Source organism: Natrix helvetica, assembly GCF_964273705.1.
Source record: "Natrix helvetica genome assembly, chromosome: 5".
Classification (NCBI taxonomy): domain Eukaryota; kingdom Metazoa; phylum Chordata; class Lepidosauria; order Squamata; family Natricidae; genus Natrix; species Natrix helvetica.
Genome location: NC_138551.1, coordinates 10,376,062 through 10,398,601, shown reverse-complemented (window position 1 = coordinate 10,398,601; position 22,540 = coordinate 10,376,062). Strand labels below are relative to the sequence as shown.

Here is a 22,540-nt window from a genome sequence, read left to right as displayed (position 1 = left end):
GCATGCCCCAGGATATTGTTGCAGGATCTAATCTGGGTTGGTCAGAGGTTTTGTCTGCTGAGCTTTCAGACTTGTGCTGGTGTCCATCCTTAAGGAACTCATCTCTAGCAGTTCTGTGTGTGGTATTTATTTGCCTATTGTGTGTGTGGCTTTTTAGATGTTGATTGGGATGTGTTGATGGCTGGCTTTTAAGTTGTCTTTATTGATTTTTAGATTTATTTCTCATGCAAAGTAATCATATCTGTAGTTATGAAAGCCTTTGAAAGGCTGGTGATGTCCCACTTGAAAACCATCACGGATCTGCTGTTGGACCCCCTGCAATTTGCATACCGAACAAATAGATTGACAGATGATACTGTTAATATGGCTGTGCAGTACATCCCTACAACATCTTGAATCCCCAAAGACCTACGCAAGGGTCCTCTTTGTAGGCTTTGGTTCAGCATTCAATACCATCATACCAGACATTCTTCTAACGAAACTAAATCAGCCAGCGGCACCTGAACACACTTGTAAGTAGATCACGAGCTTCCTAACAGACAGGAAGCAGCAGGTGAAGGTAGTCAAAATCACACCAGATACCTGTACACTTAGCACAGGAGCTCCCCGGGGCTGTGTGCTCTCTCCACTTCTCTCTCTATAACAATGACTGCATCTCAAACGATCCCTCTGTTAAGCTACTGAAGTTTGCAGATGACACAACAGTGATTGGTCTCATTCGAGACAACGATGCCTCCCATACAGACGGGAGGTTGAATAACTAGCCTCATGGTGCGACCGGAACAATCTGGAACTGAACACATTCAAAACCGTAGAAATGGTGGTAGACTTTAGGAGAAACCTTCCCATACTACCACCTCTTAAAATACTAAACAAACACAGTATCAACAGTAGAGACCTTCAAATTTCTAAGTTCTGTCGTAACTCAAGACCTAAAATGAACACCTAACTCCAAAAAGATCATCAAAAAAGCACGACAAAGAATGTTCTCTCTGCGCCAACTCAGGAAGCTCAAACTGCCCAAGGAGCTGCTGATTCAGTTCTACGGAGGAATTATTGAGTCTGTCATCTCCACCTCTATAACTGTCTGGTTTGGCTCTGCAACCCAACAAGACAGACACGGACTTCAGAGGATAATCAGAACTGCAGAAAAAAACAATTACTCCCAACCTGCCTTCCATTGAGGACCTGTACACTGCATGAGTCAAAAAGAGGACTGTGGAAATATCTACAGACCCCTCGTATCCTGGACATGAATTATTTCAACTTCTGTCCTCAAAACAACGCTGTAGAGCACTGCACACCAAGACAACTAGAGACAAGAACAGTTTTTGCACGAACGCCATCACTCTGCTAAACAAATAATTCCCTCATCACTGTCAAAGTATTCACTAAGGCTGCATTACTATTAGTCTTCTCAAATACGATTTATATTGATATTGATATTGTTTCCTGATTGCTTATTTGTACCCTATGACTATCATTCAGTGTTGTACCTTATGATTCTTGACGAATGTATCTTGTCTTTTATGTACATTGAGAGCATAAGCACCAAAGACAAATTCCTTGTGTGTCCAGTCACACTTGGCCAATAAAGAATTCTATTCTATTCTATTCTATTCTATTCTACTCTACTCTACTCTACTCTACTCTACTCTACTCTACTCTACTCTACTCTACTCCACTCCACTCCACTCCATTCCATTCCATTCCATTCCATTCTATATACAACCATATCTTTTTATATACTGCCTTAAAATTGCATTGGTTTATTATTCCTTATGGGAAAAATTTGCTTGATACTCATCGGTTTTGGTATTCATCACATCTCCCGGAACCAATTAATGACAAGTACTGAGGTACCACTGTAGTTTAAATAAAACCGCACGGACTACTATCAGAATTATATTTATACTTTGTGTGTTTTACCAAACATTTGACTGGGCTGTTTGGTTTTTTTTTTTTTTAAACAAATGAAGATTTCACAAACATACCCAAGGGAAGGAGATTCCACATTTTCAGATTTAACTATAAGGAAAAGGCAAAGGTTCCCCTCGCACATATGTGCTAGTCTCTCCCGACTATAGGGGGCGGTGCTCATCTCCATTTCAAAGCCGAAGAGCCAGCGCTGTCTGAAGACATCTCCATGGTCATGACTAGGCACCGAAGGTGCACGGAACGCTGTTACCTTCCCACCAAAGATGGTTCCTATTTTTCTACTTGCATTTTTTACATGCTTGGTTGACAGAAGCTGGGACAAGTAACAGGAGCTCACCCCATTACGCGGCACTAGGGATTCAAACTGCTGAACTGCCAAGCAGTCTGATCAACAAGCTCAGCATCTCAGCCACTGAGCCACAGTGATTTAACTATAAATCCATCAGAATCACTGAATTCTAGAAAGCTAAGATGGGGAATTATTGCAACATATACCAACCTGACGGCGTGCCTTTTTCATTTCTCTAACTTCGTATAAGTTGGATTGTTCACTCTTCTTGTTAAATTGCCCTAGGGTGAACCTCACAATAGGAAGCACTTCCAAACTTGTAGGGTCTATGGAATCCCAGCATCCCAGGCAGGCCGCCAAAGTTTTGTCTTCATACTTCTGCCCTGAAAGCAAGCCAGCCACAAATTAGTATCCACATTGTAGTATCTGGGCTGAAGCATGAACTTGTTCAAATTCAGGAAAACCATGTATCAGCTATACTGTTCTCACCCAGGCTTCCTAAGAGCTTGAAGCAAACTCCTTGTCCCGACAAAAAAAATCCTTTTGTTAATTTACTGGGAATTCTGCTCATTCACATCCAGCAAAGTCTTTTGAAGGAGGATTTACAGTCATAGACCTTATCTGGCTTGGAGAGCTGCCAGGCCGATCTCTGCAAAACTGGGCAAGGAATCTCGGAGAATCACAAACCAATTAAGCGAACTTGTTGTCTCCTGCAAACTCCACTCCACTCCTCTTTTATTTCCTCTGGGAGGGGCCATTCATCGTCCACCTGTGGCCTTACTCCCAAGTCGACCCCTGTTCCTTAGCTGTTCCCTTCATCTGTCAACTCTGCGCATACGCACACTGGGAACAGGCTCCAGCTGTTTGTCTGCTTCCGGTTTGCTCGGAGGGTCATTTTAAGTGCTCCGAAGGCTTCAGGGATCATCAAGAGGCTTCCCTGAAGCCTCCGGGGCAGTCAAAACGACCCTCTGAGCAAACAGGAAGTCCGTTCCTAAGAGGGAGTAGTGACCTTCCTCCCATATTTAGGCATACCAGGGGTTGTAACACAAATACATACCTATTTCCCTGACTCAACTGATAAGGAAGTGAGCCCGTGGCTTAGTGGCTAAGACTTCTGCCTAAGATATATACAGCCCAGGTTCAAATCCCAGTAAGGGTATGGCTAGCTGATGAGAGCTAATTAGCTCAAAATAGATCTATACTAGTCTCCCTTTATTTATTTATCAGTACAAATACAACACAAATATAAAAAGGCAACATTAAAAATAAAAATATGGTTTTCTGCCTGCATGGTCTTCTGTGGTGAGCCGAAGGACAGAAAGAGGGAGTAGTGACCTTCCTCCCATATTTAGGCATACCAGGGGTTTTAACACAAATACATACCTATTTCCCTGGCTCAACTGATAAGGAGGCGAGCCTATGGCTTAGTGGCTAAGACTTCTGCCTAAGATATAATACAGCCCAGGTTCAAATCCCAGTAAGGGTATGGCTAGCTGATGAGAGCTAATTAGCTCGAAATAGATCTATACTAGTCTCCCTTTATTTATTTATCAGTACAAATACAACACAAATATATATATATATATATATATATATATATATATGTTTTCGTAGATTTTCACGGGTGTAGGTATGCTGGTTTTGTTGTATTCGGGTCTTTTCCCGTGTAAGGTTGAGATTGTCTTTGCAAAGACAATCTCAACCTTACACGGGAAAAGACCCGAATACAACAAAACCAGCATATATATATATATATATATATATATATATATATATATATATATATATATATATATATATATATATATATATATATATATATATATATATATATATATATATATATATATATATATATATATATATATATATATATATATATATATATATATATATATATATAAAGTTTAGTTCGGTGATGTCTCTTCACAACCTGAGGTGCATCTGCACAGGGACTGCTGGAGAAGGACTAGCTCTTTGTGACTGAATTCACCAACATAGATTACAAATCCTTAGAACTGATAGAGGGAAAGAAACAATAACAGAGTTGGAAAGGGCCTCGAAGGTCTTCTAGTCCAACCCCCTGCTCAGGCAGGAAACCCTATACCATTTGAGACAAACGGTTGTCCAATCTCTTCTTAAAAATCTCCAGGCTTAGAGCACCTGCAACTTCTGGAAGAAGTACAGTCCCACTGATTAATGGATGTTAACAGATGGGAAACTTTTTACACTGAACTTGTGAGCACTGCACTGCCATCTCTGTTGAATTCTGTTTTTCAGATACAGTTAAAAAGTGAGTAGGAAATAAATATCACTAGCAGCTGTTCCTGTTTAGCTATTTCTCTCTTTTCACATGCAGCTTCCCCAAACACCTTTTACTGAAAGGCTGGCTTATCATTAAATATCATAAATAAATGTCATTTTATTCTATTCTTACAACTCTAGGAGAAACGTCAAAGAGAAGTTTGGAAAGGCAATTCCATTGAGGTACGTAATAGATCTTCATTTATTATAGTTTGTCACAGTGGGCCCAATGTTTAGACTGGATTCAGCCCTCATCAAATTATTATTAGACTTCTAACTTTATTTATTTTCATTGATTTCCCCCCCCCATTATCATCAAGAGGATAGGAAAACAGTCATTTTTTTAAAAAAATGCTAACTTAAAATTTACTCACCTGAGGCAAATTTGCAGTCCTGTAGTATTATCCTGTATCCGTCAGTTTCAATCTCAGCTGTACAGTTTCCATAGTCCTGTGAAAGAAGAACAAAGAGACATAAGAGTTGAACTCTTATGTATTCACTGGGACATCACAGGAGTTGTCTGGAGCTGTGTTATACAATAACAGAGTTGGAAGGGACCTTGGAGGTCTTCTAGTCCAACCCCCTGCCTAGGCAGGAACCCCTATACCATTTCAGACAAATGGCTATTCAACATCTTCTTAAAGACTTCCAGTGTTTTGGCATTCACAACTTCTGGAGGCAAGTTGTTCCACTGATTAATTGTTCTAACTGTCAGGAAATCTCTCCTTATTCTCAGTTGCTTCTCTCATTGATTAGTTTCCACCCATTGCTTCTTGTTCTACCCTCAGGTGCTTTGGAGAATAGTTTGACTCCCTCTTCTTTGTGGCAACCCCTGAGATATTGGAACACGGCTATCATGTCTCCCCTAGTCCTTCTTTCTCTTAAACTAGACATACCCAGTTCTTGCAACCGTTCTTCATATGTTTTAGTCTCCAGTCCCCTAATCCTCTTTGTTGCTCTTCTCTGCACTCTCTCCAGAGTCTCCACATCTTTTTTACATCGTGGCGACCAAAACTGAATGCAGTATTCCAAGTGTGGCCTCACCAAGGCATCATAAAGTGGTATTAACCCTTCATGTGATCTTGATTCTATCCCTCTGTTGATGCAGCCTAGAACTGTGTTGGCTTTTTTGGCAGCTGCTGCACACGGCTGGCTCCTATTTAAATGGTTGTCCACTAGGACTCCAAGATCCCTTTCACAGTTACTACTGTTGAGCAAGGTACCACCTATACTGTACCTGTGCATTTTGTTTTTATTACCTAAATGTAGAACCTTACTTTTTTCACCATTGAATTTCATTTTGTTAGATAGTGCCCAATGTTCAAATTTGCCAAGATCCTTCTGTATCTTAAGCCTATCTTCTGGAGTGTTGGCTATTCCTGCCAGTTCCTGTTCATTCACTTTCCACTGTTAAGAAATACCCTGTTTCCCTGAAAATAAGACCTCCCTGGATAATAAGGCCAATCGGGCTTCTGAGCGTATGCACTAAAATAAGCCCTCCCTTGAAAATAAGCCCTCCCTGAAAATATTGCAACACAGCAGCAGCCATGAGGTGACCACGCTCGCTGCCTCCTGCACCTCGAAAATAATAAGACCTGCCCGAAAATAAGGCCAAGCTCTTATTTCGGGGGTCAAAAGTAAATAGGACCCTGTCTTGTTTTAGCGGAAATACGGTAGAACTCATCACATTTTATAGCTTTATAGCATCAAGGGGTTGTTAGTGAGATCTTTGCTGCCTGTACTTAAATACAGGAAGTCTTTGACTTACGACCACAACTGAGCCCAAAATTTCTCTTCTTAAGTGAGACATTTGTTAAGTGAGTTTAGACCCATTTGCGATCTTTCTTGCCTCAATTGTTAAGTGACTCACTGCAGTTGATAAGTTAGTAATCCAGTTATTAGGTAAATCTTGGCTTCCCCACATCAGCTTTACTTGTCAGAAGGTTGCAAAAGGTGACCACATGATCTTGGGACACAGCAATGGTCATAAATACATTTGATCACATGATCATGGGGATGCTGGAAAGGTCATAACTGTGAGAAACTGCCATAAGTCACATTTTTTCAATGCGTTGTAACTTTTAACGGTCACTGTTAAAAGTCGAGGACTTTTGTTGTAAGTCGAGGACTTTTGTTGTAAGTCGAGGACTTCTTGTATTGCGGATAAGATCCTATACTTTTTATAATGTGTGATGGAATGCATGCAGATAGATCTATGGGGAGGCAAATAAAGCATCATATTTTCTCAGCTGGGTAGATGGTAATTTCATTTGTTATCATATAATTTGGCTATGCCTAATGGAATAAACAGATGGTAGATAGATAGATAGATAGATATAGATAGATAGATAGATAGATAGATAGATAGATAGATAGATAGATAGATAGATGATAGATAGATAGATAGATAGATAGATAGATAGATAGATAGATACATAGATACATAGATACATAGATAAACAGACAGACAGACAGACTGACAGACAGACTTTCAACCTCGCCTGAAGTCACCCCTCATCCTGGATTCCAGCCAAAACAATAAATCTACATTTTTCCCACCGAAATTCGATAGAAATCTCTTCTTTCTTTCTATTGGCCTTTAAGGGTCAGGTGACACCACCCGGGCACAGAAGGCGGGGTTATTGTATTAATGGGCCAACTGTTCCCCTCAACAGTCACATGATAATATAGGCCAAATTGGCAGCTTTGAGAAATACGGGCTTCCGCTCCCAGAATTCCTCAGCTAGCCCATTAGCTAGAGAATTGTGGGAATTGAAGTCCACATGTCTTAAAACTGCCAAGGAATCCACCTAATAGTACCCAATCTTGAGGTTGGTGCCAAAATGCAGTTTCTCCACTCGGAGTCTGTCTCTGAGATGGAAGGTGAACAAAGAGCTGGCAGAGAGCGGGAGAGTGGCTCTGTTGGCTGTGGAGGAAACTGGGGGAGGGCAAAGTCAGGCTGGGCAGAGCAGGGGAGAGATAGAACAAGGGAGAGGGGGTTCAGATGAAGACCAAGGCTCACCCCTCCTCATCCCAGGGAGTGCAGGGAAGAATGCAGAAGAGAGCAACGTGGGTTGAGTGGCTTACAAAGAAGGAAAGGGCCCCGATTCCCTTCACAAGGCACACCTGGGGATGGAGTTTAAAGGAGAGGCAGTTGGGAGGGGCGTTTAAATAATCTACTGTGGAGAGTTGTGGCTTGCATTCCCGGCATTCCTCCTGACTGTTTGAATTATTGCCACCATCCTTTGTGCTTATCTTGTCTTGCTGGAATTATTCTTCGCTTCTGGGACTCATTATCTTGCCTTGCTGGAGTGATTGATTGCAGTCATTCTGCTTACAGCATTTGGACTGGAGTATCTACAGGTTTGTGGAAGAGCTTCTCTTCAGGCCGGAGAATAAAAGGGATATTGGGGGCAAAGTTGGTGCCAATAAAGGGACTCATACCAGTTCTCTGGCTGGGTTGCATTCGTGCCCTGCCCCAGATCATCACATCAAGTCTATTTTAATGGCATCCTTTGCCTCTTTGCATAAGGTGGTCCTGATAGCCCTTTATACTATACACCTCTCTCTTTCTTCTTGCTGTCCCCCCATACACCTCTTTCTGGTCACTTCAAAGAAAGAAGAATGAATACTTACTTCTTCCGAGGTCTCTAAAAAATCACAGATTTGCCAAGGCTCATTCTTAATAGCTGAACACGCAGTTGGTCTTATTTGATAGATGACGTGGATTGTTTTTTCAGAACCTGCCTGAAAAGAGCATTTACATGAGTGCTGTTGCAATTTCATTTATTTATTTAATAAATCAATATGCCCACCCATCTCAAATACATGATTCTGAGTGTCTAACAGTTAAAACAACACAGGAATAAAGTTAAGCTCAACCAATGATTAAAAATATAAATAACATAATTTACCCCAAAGTTGCATTTCTTATTTTGGTGGCCAATCCACTTGTAATGATCCATGGCCTAGTACCATATTTTTCAGAATATAAGACACACTGGAGTATAAGATGCACCAAGATTTTGAAGAGAAAAATTAAAAAAAAAGTTTTTGCACTCTGCAAACCTCACAAAAATGGCCCATTTTTAAAAAAGGCATGAATAGCCTTCAGGAGGCTTGTAGAGTGCTCCGGGGGAGGGGTGTCCCACCAAAATGAGAAAAAAAAATGGCCATTTTTTTGCGAAAACAGTCCCATTTTTTGTCAAAAACATTGCATGCATAGCCTTTAGGAGGTTTATAGAGTGCTCCTGGAGGCTGGGGGGCAAAATTGAGTAAAACACAGCCCGTTTTTTGCTCATTTCTGCCCTTCCCAGCCCCCAGGAGCACTCTGAAAGCTTCCTACAGGCTCTTCACCACCATTTTGGTTTCAGGAGGCAAAAAAGGCTGTATTCAGTGTATAAGAAGCACCCAGATTTTCAGCCTCTTTTTTGAGGGAAAAAGGTGCATCTTATACTCCAAAAATACTGTAATTAAAACATCTGCCAATGTTCTTCTGTGTTTCTACAGCATGTAATGGTCCAAAGGACCTCAAAGAAATAATTAAAGTTCTATCAGTACAGGTAGCCCTCAATTTGCAACCATTCAGTTAGCAACGGTTCGAAGTTACCATGGCATTGAAAAAGTGACTTCCAACTGGTCCTCATGCTTATGACTGTCACAGCATCACCACAGTTGTGTGATCAAAATGTGGGTGCCTGGAAACCAGCATGTATTTTTCATATCATCTTGGGCTGACGTGATCCCCATTTTTTGACCTTCCCAGCTGACTTCTAACAAGCAAAGTCAATGGGTAGTGGTAGTCCTAGATTTGTTTAATGACTGCAGTGATTCGCTTAACAACATGGCAAAAAGAAAGGTAGTAAAATCGGGTATGACTATCTTTTTTTAAAAAAAAAAATAAATTTTATTAATTTTCTATTTATTACATTTCTTAGTGCTGAATAAACATCATGTTGTCTGGGTATTTAAATTGCTTAACAATACAAATTCCCTTCTTACTCTCCACCCCTTTTCCCCAACCATTGATCAAGTAAGTCCCATGTTTGATAATATTCTGGGTCTTCTTTCTGTTTGATTTTCAATAAATCTACCCATTTCTGCACAATTTAATATCTTCTTAATTATCTCTTCATCTGGTGCCATAATTTGGTTGTAAGTTGAGGATTATCTGTAATGGGCTTTGTGTAGAGCTTGGAAGCACTTTGGATTCAGAGAAGAAAAAGCGTTTTCCTAGGATTCTGTGAGCGCCTTCCCCTTCTGCAACATGATCACAGAAAAAGACCCATTTGAACCCGTAGAGTTTGAGACAGATGTATTTTTATTGGGTATTCTACCAGAGAAATATAGTAAAGAAGATTCATATTTGATTGTACAAATAATAACAGAAAAAATCCCATCGGAAGGGGAGGTAATAAAGAAGATATTAGACTATGCAGAAACGAACAGGTTGACATTGAGAATAAAGGACAAAGAGAAATCAGTGTACTACAGGACATGGGGGCGATTTTATGAGTGCCTTGAAAAAAGATATAAATAGAAAGAAAAAGGAACAAAACATGAAATAAATACCTCAGACGACACATTATTAAATTAAGGGGAGGGGAAATAAGAAAATATCAAAATGTAAATATACAGGAGGGAAAATGATATGAACTGACACATGTTAAATAGCAATTATAAGAATGTATATCTAAAAATGAATTTGAAAGGAAAAATAAAAAACTTTTTACAAAAAAAGAAAAAGACCCATTTGATTTAGGAAATTGTCCACAGTGGCTCTGCACCCACGCAGACTCAGGAATTCCTCCCTTTGGAATCCAAGCAAACCTTCATTCCCTAAATATTATATACCTGTAGGGCGGGGACGTGGTGAGTAAGTGGTTAAGGACACTGTCAGCTGGCTGAGAGCCTAGGTTTGAAACCTGATTGCCTTGCAACGGGCGAGCTCCAGTTACTTGCTCCAGCTCCTACCCACATAGCAGTTGGAAAGCTTGCAAAATGCGAGTAGATCAATAGGTACCCCTTTGGTGGGAAAACTAACAGCAATTTGTATTTTGTCTCATGCTGTGGGTGGCCGCATATTGTCATCCTGGCCACACAACCATGGAAAAGTTTTTGGACAACACTGGCTATCTTGGCTAAGAAACAAAGATGAGTACCACCCCCTAGAGTGGGATGTGACTGAACAGGGAAACCTTTACCTTTATATCTGTATGATCCTAGATTAAGAAAGTGTTCTTCAGTATTAATTTAGGAAACCCCAATTGGGGTAGACTATTCTTCCATACAAAATAACAACACCAACGAAAGCAGTTTGTTAGCTCTCTTGCTGATCAGCTGTTTTTTTTTCAATGTAGAAATGTTTATTTTTACAACTCCCATGCAGGTAGATATTTAACAGAGTTGGAAGGGACATTGTAGGTCATCTATTCCAACCCCCCCAAGCAGGAGACCTTACACCATTTCTGACAAATGGTAGTCCAATCTCTTCTTGAAAGCCTCCAGTGATGAAGCTCCCACAACTTCCGAAGGCAACTTCTGTTCCATGGCTTGATTGATCTCCCTGCCAGAAAATTTCTCCTTATTTCTAGGTTGAATCTCTCCTTGTTCAGTTTCCGTCCATTATTCCTTGTTTGGCCTTCAGGTGCCTTGGAAAATGTGCTACAGTCCAAACAGAGGTTTTTACACCTTAACTGATGCTTTGGATACAAAAATGCATGCTGGCTGGGGAATTCTGGGAGTCCAAATCCAAACTCTTAAAGTTGTCAAGATTGAGAAATCTAAATAGCCTCGCCTTAAAGCTAACTAACTTTGGAATTATCACACCAGCTTCAAGAATCAAAAACATTAATAGAGTCAAAATTTGTGCACATGTCAGGCCTGTTTCTTTTGGATCTTTGGACTGCCACACTTTCTATTATTCTACCATGCTGTTTCTATAGAGGGGACTTGGGAGGGGGAATAGTATGCAGTAGAATATTATGTAGCCAAAATAAAATTCCTTTCTAGAAAGCCAAGGACATCTTTTGTCTTGGCACTTCTGAACCTGACCGGAATTAGATGGGTGGAACTGCCTGCATGGCAGTGGAAGATTGGACCATATGATTGATTTGTGGATGTGGGGGCAAGATCATGAACTTTAACTTGGTTGGGGAAAACAGAGAAGTTTTAGATTCGGGTTTTCCCTGATGTGCCAACATGGGTCTTTTAATAAATTGGAACTTTGAGCAATACTTTGCCTTGGACTCTGATTTAATTTTGGATGCTCTTTGGAATGCTGATTGCATGTGTCTCTTGTGCCGCAAAACAGTCCTTTCAATTAAGAGATTTATGAAGGCAAATCAAGTTGAAATCAAAAGCAAACTTCCAGTAAATGTGTAACTGAACAAATATTTAATCTCTGTAAACATTGCCTGATTTTTGCCTGGACCACATGAATGTTGGAGGTAGGAATGCATTGACTATTTGTAACATCTACTGCTTTAATACAGAGGTAAATGGCATGACTCCATTTTGCCCACTGGCTACAATCTCAAAAACTGAGCCACAGAAAGGGAGAAGTGCTGAAGTGGGACCAGGTCAAAAATATAATTCAATTAAATTTAAGTTAAATTAGGTTTGAGCAACTCCTCTGATCAACCCCCATATTTATGCCTAGATACATAAACTAGGGTTGATCATGTGAAGCTACTTCTCACAATATCCTATATCACACATAATTCAACCTCAATTTTGCTTAGTTTGCCATCCAATTGAATTCCATGGATAGATTTATTCGTACCCATTTCCTGTGTTGATGTCGATGTTTATACTTATGCCTGTTATCTCGTACATGTTTGACAAATTAAATTATTTTTTTAAAAAATAAAAAAAGTATTGGATGATTTATTACAGTGATGGTGAACCTATGACAAACATGAGTAACAAAAGAGTAAGGTTCTACATTTAGGCAATAAAAATGAAATGCACAGGTACAGTATAGGTGGTACCTTGCTCAACAGTAGTAACTGTGAAAGAGATCTTGGAGTCCTAGTGGACAACCATTTAAATAGGAGCCAGCCATGTGCAGCAGCTGCCAAAAAAGCCAACACAGTTCTAGGTTGCATCAACAGAGGGATAGAATCAAGATCACGTGAAGGGTTAATACCACTTTATAATGCCTTGGTAAGGCCACACTTGGAATACTGCATTCAGTTTTGGTCACCACGATGTAGAAAAGATGTGGAGACTCTAGAAAGAGTGCAGAGAAGAGCAACAAAGAGGATTAGGGGACTGGAGACTAAAACATATGAAGAACAGTTGCAGGAACTGGGTATGTCTAGCTTAAGAGAAAGAAGGACTAGGGGAGACATGATAGCAGTGTTCCAATATCTCAGAGGTTGCCACAAAGAAGAGGGAGTCAAACTATTCTCCAAGGCACCTGAGGGTAGAACAAGAAGCAATGGGTGGAAACTAATTAAGGAGAGAAGCAATTTAGAAATGAGGATAAATTTCCTGACAGTTAGAACAATTAATCAGTGGAAGAACTTGCCTCCAGAAGTTGTAAATGCTCCAACACTGGAAGTCTTTAAGAAGATGTTGGATAGCCATTTGTCTGAAACAGTATAGCGTTTCCTGCCTAGGCAGGGGGTTGAACTAGTAGACCTCCAAGGTCCCTTCCAACTCTGCTATTGTATTGTATTGTATTGTATTGTATTGTATTGTATTGTATTGTATTGTATTGTATTGTATTGTATTGGATTGGATTGGATTGGATTGGATTGGACTGGATTGGATTGGATTGTATGTCAAAAGTGACATGCCACAAAGTGTTTATAAATGCCTGACAGCTATTCTTGAAAGCATGCTCCATACTCTTGCTATTTTGGGAGGTTGTGGGGACTGAACTGCTTGGACTTCACCTGGAAGGTGACTTGGCCCCACATGGGAACCCGTTTTCCTTGGTAATCTCGTAGGCGGATGTCAGGGGTGTGAAGATGCTGCTTCTTTAGGCTAGGGATAGCCTACTTTAGGGTAGACCACAGCATGATGGTCAGTGATGACCCGGTGTCGGTCTCCATCTCACACGGAGAGTCCTCGATGAGGACTGTGACCTTCAGCTATTTTGGCCGCCTGGTGCGGACTTGGCCGATTGACATATGGTAGGTGACTCTATCGTTGCCTTCTGAGCGCCATGGTGGCTTCTGCCAGGCCCCTTGGTTGGGCCTCTGTTGGCGGTTTGGTGTGCTTCTAGGCTGCCAGGTGGTGGCAGGGAATTAGGTCTGGCACACCTTGGCGATGTGCCCCTTTCACTCGCAGCGCTGGCAGGTTGCATTGCAGAAACGGCAAGCCGATCTGACATGGTCTCCTCCGCAGCTAGCGCAAGGCGGGAGTCATGGTTTGAATTTGCGTGCTCTCTGGGAGCGGCTACTGTGCATGCGGCAGCTGTCATCTTCCTTGCCCTCTGAGCTCTCGGGTTCTGCAACCTCGCAATGTAGGCGTGTACTTTTCTGCACATCTTGTGGAGCGCTTTGGCGCTGCAGAGTCTCAGTAGATTTGATGGCTGATTCGGACGCCCTGGCTTCATCCAGGGCGATCTGCAGGGTGAGGTTAGATTTAGCGAGTAACCTCCTCTGTAGGTTAATGTTCCGCCCACCGCAAATTATACGGTCCAGAATCAGCTCGTCCAGGTCTCGGAATTTGCAGTACGCTGCGGCCTTGCGAAGCACCGCAACATACTCATTAATCGACTCGCCCTCTTTCTGATACCTGATGTTAAACTCATGCTGGCAAACGTGCTTGGACGGCTTGGGGGGTGTAGTGGGTCCTTAGCGTCTACTGAAGCACGGACCAGGCGACTGATTGTAGCAGAGTCGGCTCAGAGAGGTCTTTCGCCATCTTGAACACTTCATGGCTACAGTATCCAAGGAACAGAAAGGCCCTTGAGGTCACTTGCCTCGAGGAAGCAGAAAAATCGTAGCATGTATGAGTCCCAGTGCTCGGTGACTGGGTCATATGAAGTCGGTGGGTCGTGCATAGCCATTTTGTGTTCAGAGGGTGTTTTGAATTTGTTGCTCAAAAATGGCTGCTCGAAGCCGCGCTGAGCTCTGGGCTGGATGTACTTGCTGGATTTCTACACTCTTTTTGGTTCGCCTAGTTGCCTTTCAATCCCACCTTCGTCGCCAGTGTTAGATTGGGTAATGGATAGGCACACACAGGCTTAACGGTAACAACAGCTCTTCATTAAGTACAACAAGTGAGAACAATCCAGCGAAAGTTGAGTCTGACAGCAGCCCTTTTATAGGGAGCTGTCAGACCCTTCGACCGATAGGATTAAACCTCTGTTCCCGCTGGAACGGAGGACCTTGGTGGAAACCACTGTAGTTAGAACAAGTATCTAACACTGAGAATCATCATAGACATCTCTTTTAGTGCAGAAACATGGCTCAATTTTAGCATTAGCAAAGAATTCAAATTTATGGAAATCCAAATTAGACAACGTTAAATGGAGTGCACCAAATGGCTGCATCGTATTATGTTTTGTATGGCAAAGCAACAGGATTGGGAAGATTGCTCACCAAACATGTGAGATTACAGCTCCAATAATTCCCCACCCAATGGACTTGAAAAGAGCCACCAAACCTATAAAGGTTCTTTGAAGACTTGGAAGGATTCCCCCTTCCCAAAACAAAGTGATTGCAAATAAAATACTTGGTTGGAATACAAAGACCTGCAGAGATTGTAGAATTATCGTAAGGGTCCGCTTTGCTCATTCAAATGGAAAGGGCAATTTTTTTTAGGGTGGGGGGAATGGGATTGCAAAAGAGAAAAAAACCCAAAATTGAACAAATGAAACACAGTAAAGGTGACTACTTGCCACTTATGTAATATTTGTTCTTTCTTTCTGTTAAATTAAACATTAAATCTGGGGGAAACGCTCAGATGAGCACTATTCAACATTGGGTGGGGGTACTTTTACACAAGTTCCCAACTATGAAATTCCCATTAATTAGCTCTTTGAGGTTCTGGTTATTAACTAAATTTACTTACTATTCTGTGGGCATGAAGGATGACGTTGAGAGCAAATATAATTACTTTTGTTCTTTCTTCATTAAATTGTGTTATTGCTCTAGACACAGCTTCAAAAACCTCTGGGTCATCACAGCTCAGTTCATCTGGGACAGGACTGGCTTGGCAAAGTCCAACGCTGAGGACTAGAAGAATGAAGATTTCCATAGCCAGGTGACAGAAGCTCCTTTGAGCTTCTGATGATCGTGGAAAGAAGAGAAAGAGCTTCAAGCTAACTGATGAGCGATATCTTCTTGGCAGATGCCAGAGAGCTCAAAGTAAACAAAGCTATTTCATGGCCTCAAGTCATAGTCTACAAGCACTGTCAACAACCTTTGTGGTTTATTTAAGCCCCAAACTTTTTTTTTTAACCAAGTTTCTTCACCTGCAGTGCACAACGCAAGTTGATTCTTTGCAATCTCAAGGTCAGAACATACGGGTCACTTTAGGTAACTTTGAGGATGTGTTCCAGAATGATAAGGCAGGAGGTCCTCGACTTACGATTATAACTAAGCCCAAAACATCTGTGTCTAAGCAGTTGCTAAGTGGAGTTTTACAACCTATTTTACAACCTTTCTTGCCACAATAGGTTAAATAAATCACTCTTTAAAGGGCCAGATCCTGAAGAGGAAACTCAAATACTTTGGCCACCTAATGAGAAGGAAGAAGGACTCCCTGGAGAAGAGCCTCATGCTGGGAAAGACGGAGGGCAAAAGAAGAATGGGACAGCAGAGAATGAGGTGGCTGGATGGAGTTAGCAAAGCACTCGGAGTGAGCTTGAATGGACTCCAGAGGATGGTAGAAGACAGGAAGAATTGGAGGAATGTTGTCCCTGGAGTCACAATGGATTGGACACGACTTTGCAACTAACAACAAAATCACTCCAGCTGTTAAGTTAGCAACATGGTTGTTAAGTGAGTCTTGCTTCCTCGTTGACTTTGTTATGTCAGAAGGTCGCAAAAGCTGATCCCGTGACCCTGGGCCATTGCAACCGTCAAAAGTATGAGTCAGTTGCCAAGTGTCTGAATTTTGATTAGAGGACCATGATGCCATTGCTACAGTCATCAGTATGAAAAATGGTTAAAAGTCACTTTTTTCAGTGCTGTTGTAACTTTGAATGGTCACTAAACAAGTAAGTGAAGGACTGCCTGCAAGTACATTTCAAAGGGAGGAAAAGTGAAAATATAAATCTTTCCCAAGATGTGCAACTTTTATTTCTCTGCTGCCAAGATTAGTGAGATAACTACGGCCCTCGTCAGAGAGGAAATTATGGTGGATTTGCTGGGCCATCAGAAATACAGTGATATTTCTTCTCTTTTTCTTCATCTTGCTGTTTTAAAATACTCTAAGGAAGAAGAAAAAAGGAGTTGTTTTCTTTCTTTGCTTGCAAAAGAGTTGGAAAATTAAGTAGAGGGTGCAGATAGGTTTCAGGAATGTATATAAAAGAGTAACAGAATTGGAAGGGACCTTGGAGGTCTTCTAGTCCAACCTCCTGCTCAGGCAGGAAACCCTATACCAGTGATGGCAAACCTTTTTTTCCTCGGGTGCTGAAAGCGCCGACACCCATAATGCAATGCCCTCCCTTTAGGCCCCGCTCCCTGTGCATGCACACACACTCCTCCCGCCTCCTGTGCATGTGCGCGACCCCTGTTTTGATGCTAGCAGGCCTCCCTGACGCCTCCTGGAACAAGAAATGGGGCACAGGGGGGCTGCACCCCCCCGTGCATCATCTAAAACCAAGTATGCTGTCTTTTGAGGTGGCCCCTGATAAACATGCCAAACACCTGGTACATCTGTTGTCAAAGTTATGGAGTGACATTTTCAGTCATTCTGTCATGCTGGCCACAGCTAGGTCCCTAGGAAAGAAAGACCCTTGACTCCATTTGATTGAACTTATAATTTCTTTTACTAAGGATTAACGGTTCCCAACAAAGCAAGGCTAGAACTAAAGTTCACATGCATTTTCCCCTTCTCCCTATCCCTCCCACCTTGACTGGTCTGTCTTCATCCAATGACGTTCTGTGTATGTGTTTTGGGAACCATGCAGATATTTGGTGTTGCTTGAAACAATTCACATTCCTTTTCTAGGCTTGCTGGCCTTGAAGGCTGGAATCGACTGATTCTCACATTTCTGGTTTTCCTCAGGACTGTCACTCCACCCCTCTCCACATTTCTACTTTCTACATGACAATTGCTTACTTCCTTTCCTCCCCTCTTCCCCTAACAATTTATGGCAGGATGGCAGGAAAGCGCTAAGCTGAAGATGGCAGATCTGATACATTCCTTCCATAAGCCTTTTCTGAGAGCTGGTGGGCTGAGTGATAGCAAGGAAGGAGGACTATGAAGGCCAGGCAGCTTTACTGCCCCCTAATGGTCTAAACGGAAGAAACCAGAAGCCCAGACGTATCCTGGCGTTCTGATCGTAAAGCAGGGGTGGTTTCCTGCCAGTTCTAACCTCTTCTATAGAAAAGGTTCCACAAATCTACAGTGCCGTTTAGAACCGGTTCCAGCTCCCCCCATCCACACATCATCAAGATGAAGAGCGAGAGGAGGAATTCTGGGAGTGAAGTCCACAAGTCTTAAAGCTGTCAAGTTTTGAACACCCCTGGGTTTTTCCCCCTAAATGGTTAGAGGTGCAAGGATCTTGTAACTTGACAGCTTTAAGACTTGCACACTTCAATGCCAGAGTTCCTGAGCCAACATGACTGGAGGAGGAATTCTGGGAGTCGAAGTCCACAAGTCTTAAAGCTGTCAAGTTTGAACACCCCTGGGGTTTTTTTCCCCTAAAGGGTTAGGGGTGGAAGGGACTTGTAACTTGAAAGCTTTAAGACTTGCACACTTCAATGGTAGAGTTCCTGAGCCAACATGACTGGAGGAGGAATTCTGGGAGTTGAAGTCCACAAGTCTTAAAGCTGTCCAGTTTGAACAAACCTGGGTTTTTTTCTAAAGGTTTAGTGGTGCAAGGATCTTGTAACTTGACAGCTTTAAGACTTGCGTGCTTCAAATGCCAGAGTTCCTGAGCCAACATTTTGGTTGCTAAGCAAGTGAGTTTCACCACATTTTACAAGTTGGCCACTCCCACCAGGTCAGATGGCCAGCAAGCCACTCCCACAAAGCAGGCCACACCCACAGAAGAGGTTCTAAAAGTTTTTGAAACCCACCACTGTCGTAGAGTGACTGCCACCAACTGGCTGCGATTGGTTTCCTCAGGCTATAACTTCGTAGCTGTCAAGCAAGAGAAAACAGAATCTGCTGTGTAAAACGGGATCTTGCAAACAAGCTTACCGTGTGTGTGTGTGTGGGGGGGCTTTTATAAACAGCAATGGGAAAATAAATTACTGGGAGGGATATGATCATGGGAAAAGACTAATCACCAGAGTTTCTGTATCAGTAAGATATGATCGTGGGAAAAGGTTAATCATCGGGGACACAAGAAAGACTGACAAAGGATGCCAAAGGGCAGGGCTGTCAAACTCGGGGCTTGTGGGCCAGATGCTTCATGTGCTGCCCACACCCACAGCAAGTTTAGGGAAGCGGGGAAAAAGCCACGATATGTCACGTGAGAATGCTGTGATGATGCATGTATTGTTGCCCGCCAGTGGTTAGCAAAGCTGGCAGCAGATTCGGACAGTGTGGAGGTTGGGGAGGAACATAGAGTCTGGGGAAGGCTCTGATGAGGGCTCTGTGTCGGAGGCAGAGATGGGGCCAGGGCCATCTGACAATTATCAGCTGCCTTCGGAGTCCGACATCAGTGAGGCAGACGAACAGCTGGAGCCTGTTCCCAGTGTGTGCATACGCAGAGTTGTCAGACGAAGGGAACAGCTAAGGAACAAAGGCTGACTTGGGAGTAAGGCCACAGGTGGACGATGAATAGCCCCTCCCATAGGGAATAAAAGAGGAGTGAAAGGGGAGGGGTGTTTGCAGGAGACAATTAGTTCATTCCTGCATTCTTGCCAAGTATTGCGACTCTGAAAGATATCGCCCAGGCCACTCTCCAAGCCTGATAAAGATTGGTAATTGTGAACTATCTTGAAAGAATATGGGAGACAAAAGACTTTGCTGGAGAGGAATTCACTGTAAATTAAGTAAAAGGGGTTTATTGGGACGAGGATTTGGCTTCGTGCTGCTGGGGAAGCCTAGGTCAGGACAGCACATTTGACATCCCTGCCATAGGGGGTATGCTGCTGCTGGGAGGAATGAGGCAATGGACCAGGAGGGACAGGAGATGATGCCCTTATTTCCATCTATGCCAGCCCCCTGCTTTAAAAGAATGGCTCTCCCTGTGCCTCACTTTAAGACCTCAGAGGGACTTTAGAAGCTGATTTGGCTCCTCTTCTCCCCAAGTTCCAAGAAACATTTAAAAAGTCACCCCATCTTCTGCACAATCTATCTGATGGATTTTGGGAAGCGCAAAATGAATTTTCACATAGGATGAGAATTTTGGGGCTTCTAGTCTCAAACCATCTGGGGGCACAAGACAGAAGGTTTATGGGACACATGGCCATTGGGGTTTTTTTGGTCAACTGATGGCCAAGAACAACAACAAAACCAGAAGCTCTGCCTTTTGCTACAAATTATTCTTGGCCCTTGTGGTTTGCCCTCACAATTCATTGGTTTACTCAATTCTGGTGGCCAACTCTGGCTTTTATCTATAGCACCTGTAATGAATAAAGGTGGTTCGTTGCCAGATAATCTCATAAGGAGCCCTTGGTGAGTTTTGGGTCATTGGTTGTTCTTTGAGATGAATGCTGGAGAGCTGTTCTGGCATCAAAATTGGGTCTCTCAACTATAAGGTCCACCATCAGAAAAAGAGAAAGAAGCCTGCATAGATAAATCATAGGAAGCATCATAAATGCCTGAAGTTACTGGGAGTCATACTGCATATAAATGTTAAGAGGCAAAGAGGTAATGCCGATAGTAATAGGTACAATCCCAAGCAACTGGAGCACTTCTTTTTTTTTTTTAACAAAATTTTATTGGTTTTTAAGAAAAATAGACAAGGAAAGGGGTAGTGGAATAAGTTACAAATTTTGGCAGTTACAATATGCAGGTGGTCCCTCCCCCCGTACTCATACATTTCATTTATTAATACGTTAGATTATTACAAATGAATGGTATTCTGTCAGCATATAGACTTTTATCTTCAAATAATTTCAATCATTTTACATCAAACAGATTTTCTTGTTCATTTTTGTGATCTGAGTTTTCTCGATATTGCCCCTTCTCCCCCGCTAGCAGAGCTCCGGCCCCTCCCGTGTCCTGTGTGTCTGGTGTAGTATCATCATATTTATCTAGGAGGGCTTTATTTTTTTCCATAAAGGCCTGAGCCTCCATGGTTGTATTGATTCTAACTCTTGTGTCCTCCCAGAAAATTAGCATACCTTCAGGCATCAACCATCTGAACCACACCCCTTTCTGGTATAATTTCTTCGCTAAAAGCGAATAGTTTTTTCTTCTCTCTCTCACTTTCTTAGGGATCTGTTTCAGAATGGTTACTTCTCTATCCTGGTATTTTAATGCTTGCCCCCTTTGTGCACTCAGAATCTCATCTCTTGTAGTCTTTCTAAGGAATTTAATGTGTACCTCCCTTGGAACATTATGTGTTCTAGCGTATGTTGAGTTTACTCTATAAAGCAGGTCCATGTCCCACCCCATCTGTTGTTTGTCTTTTTTAATGTATTCAGCCAAAAGGTTTAGCATAATGTCCCTTAAATCTTCATCATCTGCCTCAATCACATTTTGAAACCTGAGAAAAAAGGACATTCTTTCAAATTCTATTTTAATCTGGTGGTTCTCTAACTCTTTGTTCCCTTTCTGCACCCCCCACCTCCCCCCTCATCTCAGCCATCTCCTCCTCCAAAAGATCCAGTCTCTGTGAGTTATTAATCGCCCGTTCTTGGTTCTCTCTAAGCTGCTCATTCATCTCCTTGAATTGATTTTTTAAGTCCTCCTGTCCCTTTAAGATCTGTTGGAACATCTGCTGGAAGTCCACCTCAGAAGGCTTGGGTTGAAGCAAGGAGGTTAAAGTCTGTTGTCCGCTGGGGCTGGGCGCTGAAGATGTCGGGGCGGAGACTGCAAAACCCGGCTTCCCCGGGGGTGGTCTTTTGGGTGGCATTATAGTGAGCGAAGAGATAACAATGTCAATACAGAGAGGAAACAATTAGGGAGGAAAACTGCCGAGAAGGTTATGAGGCAGAGAGTCCAAGCAGATAGGAACCTTTTCTATATTCAGCTCCTGGCAATAAAGTAGTAAAGTCCTTTGTTCCAAGCCCAGAGTCCAATGTAACAAGAGATTTATCTGAGTGCCACGGAGACAAAGACAAAATGCCTGAAGTTTCTATGGGTGGAGTCACGTTTCAGTGTCCATGAAGACAATGGAAGTGTGCCATCTTGCCCTGCCAGCTCCGGGATCAGAAGGCAAAATCCAAAAGTTTTCAAAGTTTTCAGATCATCACCTCATTTACACAATTGCAGTCCAAAATCTGCCTTTGCTATGAGCGTGATTTCATTGCATGGCTCCCCCCCTCCTCCTCTGGGGGCAGAGAGCAAAACCGTTTAAAGCCGCTTCTCCAAGGGGGGGGAATGCCCCTCCCTCCAGTCACGCTTCTCCAAAGCAAGTTGAAAGTCAGTTTCAAAATGCCGGCAGTTTTCCCCCCCTTTCAGCCAAGTAAAGGAACGGGGGAAAGTTTCCACCTCACCACACAGCAGCTGCTTCCTTCAAATCTTGCTTTCTTCCAGCTGCCTCATCCCAAAGACGCAGCGTTGCCTCCCCTCTTGCCTCCCGGTGCCTAGGGCGATGCAGGGAGCCCCCCCGGCCGCTGCCGACACGGGGGATTCCCTGCTACGCCGCCCCCTCAGCAGGAGCCCCTCCAGGGTGTCCTGTGTCCCCTGGATCAGTGGGGAGCCCACCAGAAGTGCGCGGGGCGAGCAATGCCTGCCCGTCGGGATCTGCAGCCGGAA

The 22,540-nt window shown here is 42.7% G+C and overlaps 1 protein-coding gene across 1 annotated transcript in view; it reads right to left on the bottom strand.

The window, feature by feature from the left end:
* Window positions 1-15,834, bottom strand: part of LOC309393809 (T-kininogen 1-like) — a 30,961-nt gene extending 15,127 nt beyond the window's left edge. Inside the window, exons 1-4 of the mRNA XM_081956304.1 lie at window positions 15,563-15,834; window positions 8,168-8,278; window positions 4,906-4,981; window positions 2,438-2,610 (exon numbers count right to left, since the gene is read on the bottom strand). Coding sequence (XP_081812430.1) covers window positions 2,438-2,610; window positions 4,906-4,981; window positions 8,168-8,278; window positions 15,563-15,748 — 546 coding nt within the window. The 5' untranslated portion in view covers window positions 15,749-15,834. The remainder of the gene's footprint in view (window positions 1-2,437; window positions 2,611-4,905; window positions 4,982-8,167; window positions 8,279-15,562) is intronic.
* Window positions 15,835-22,540: the final 6,706 nt, after the last annotated feature.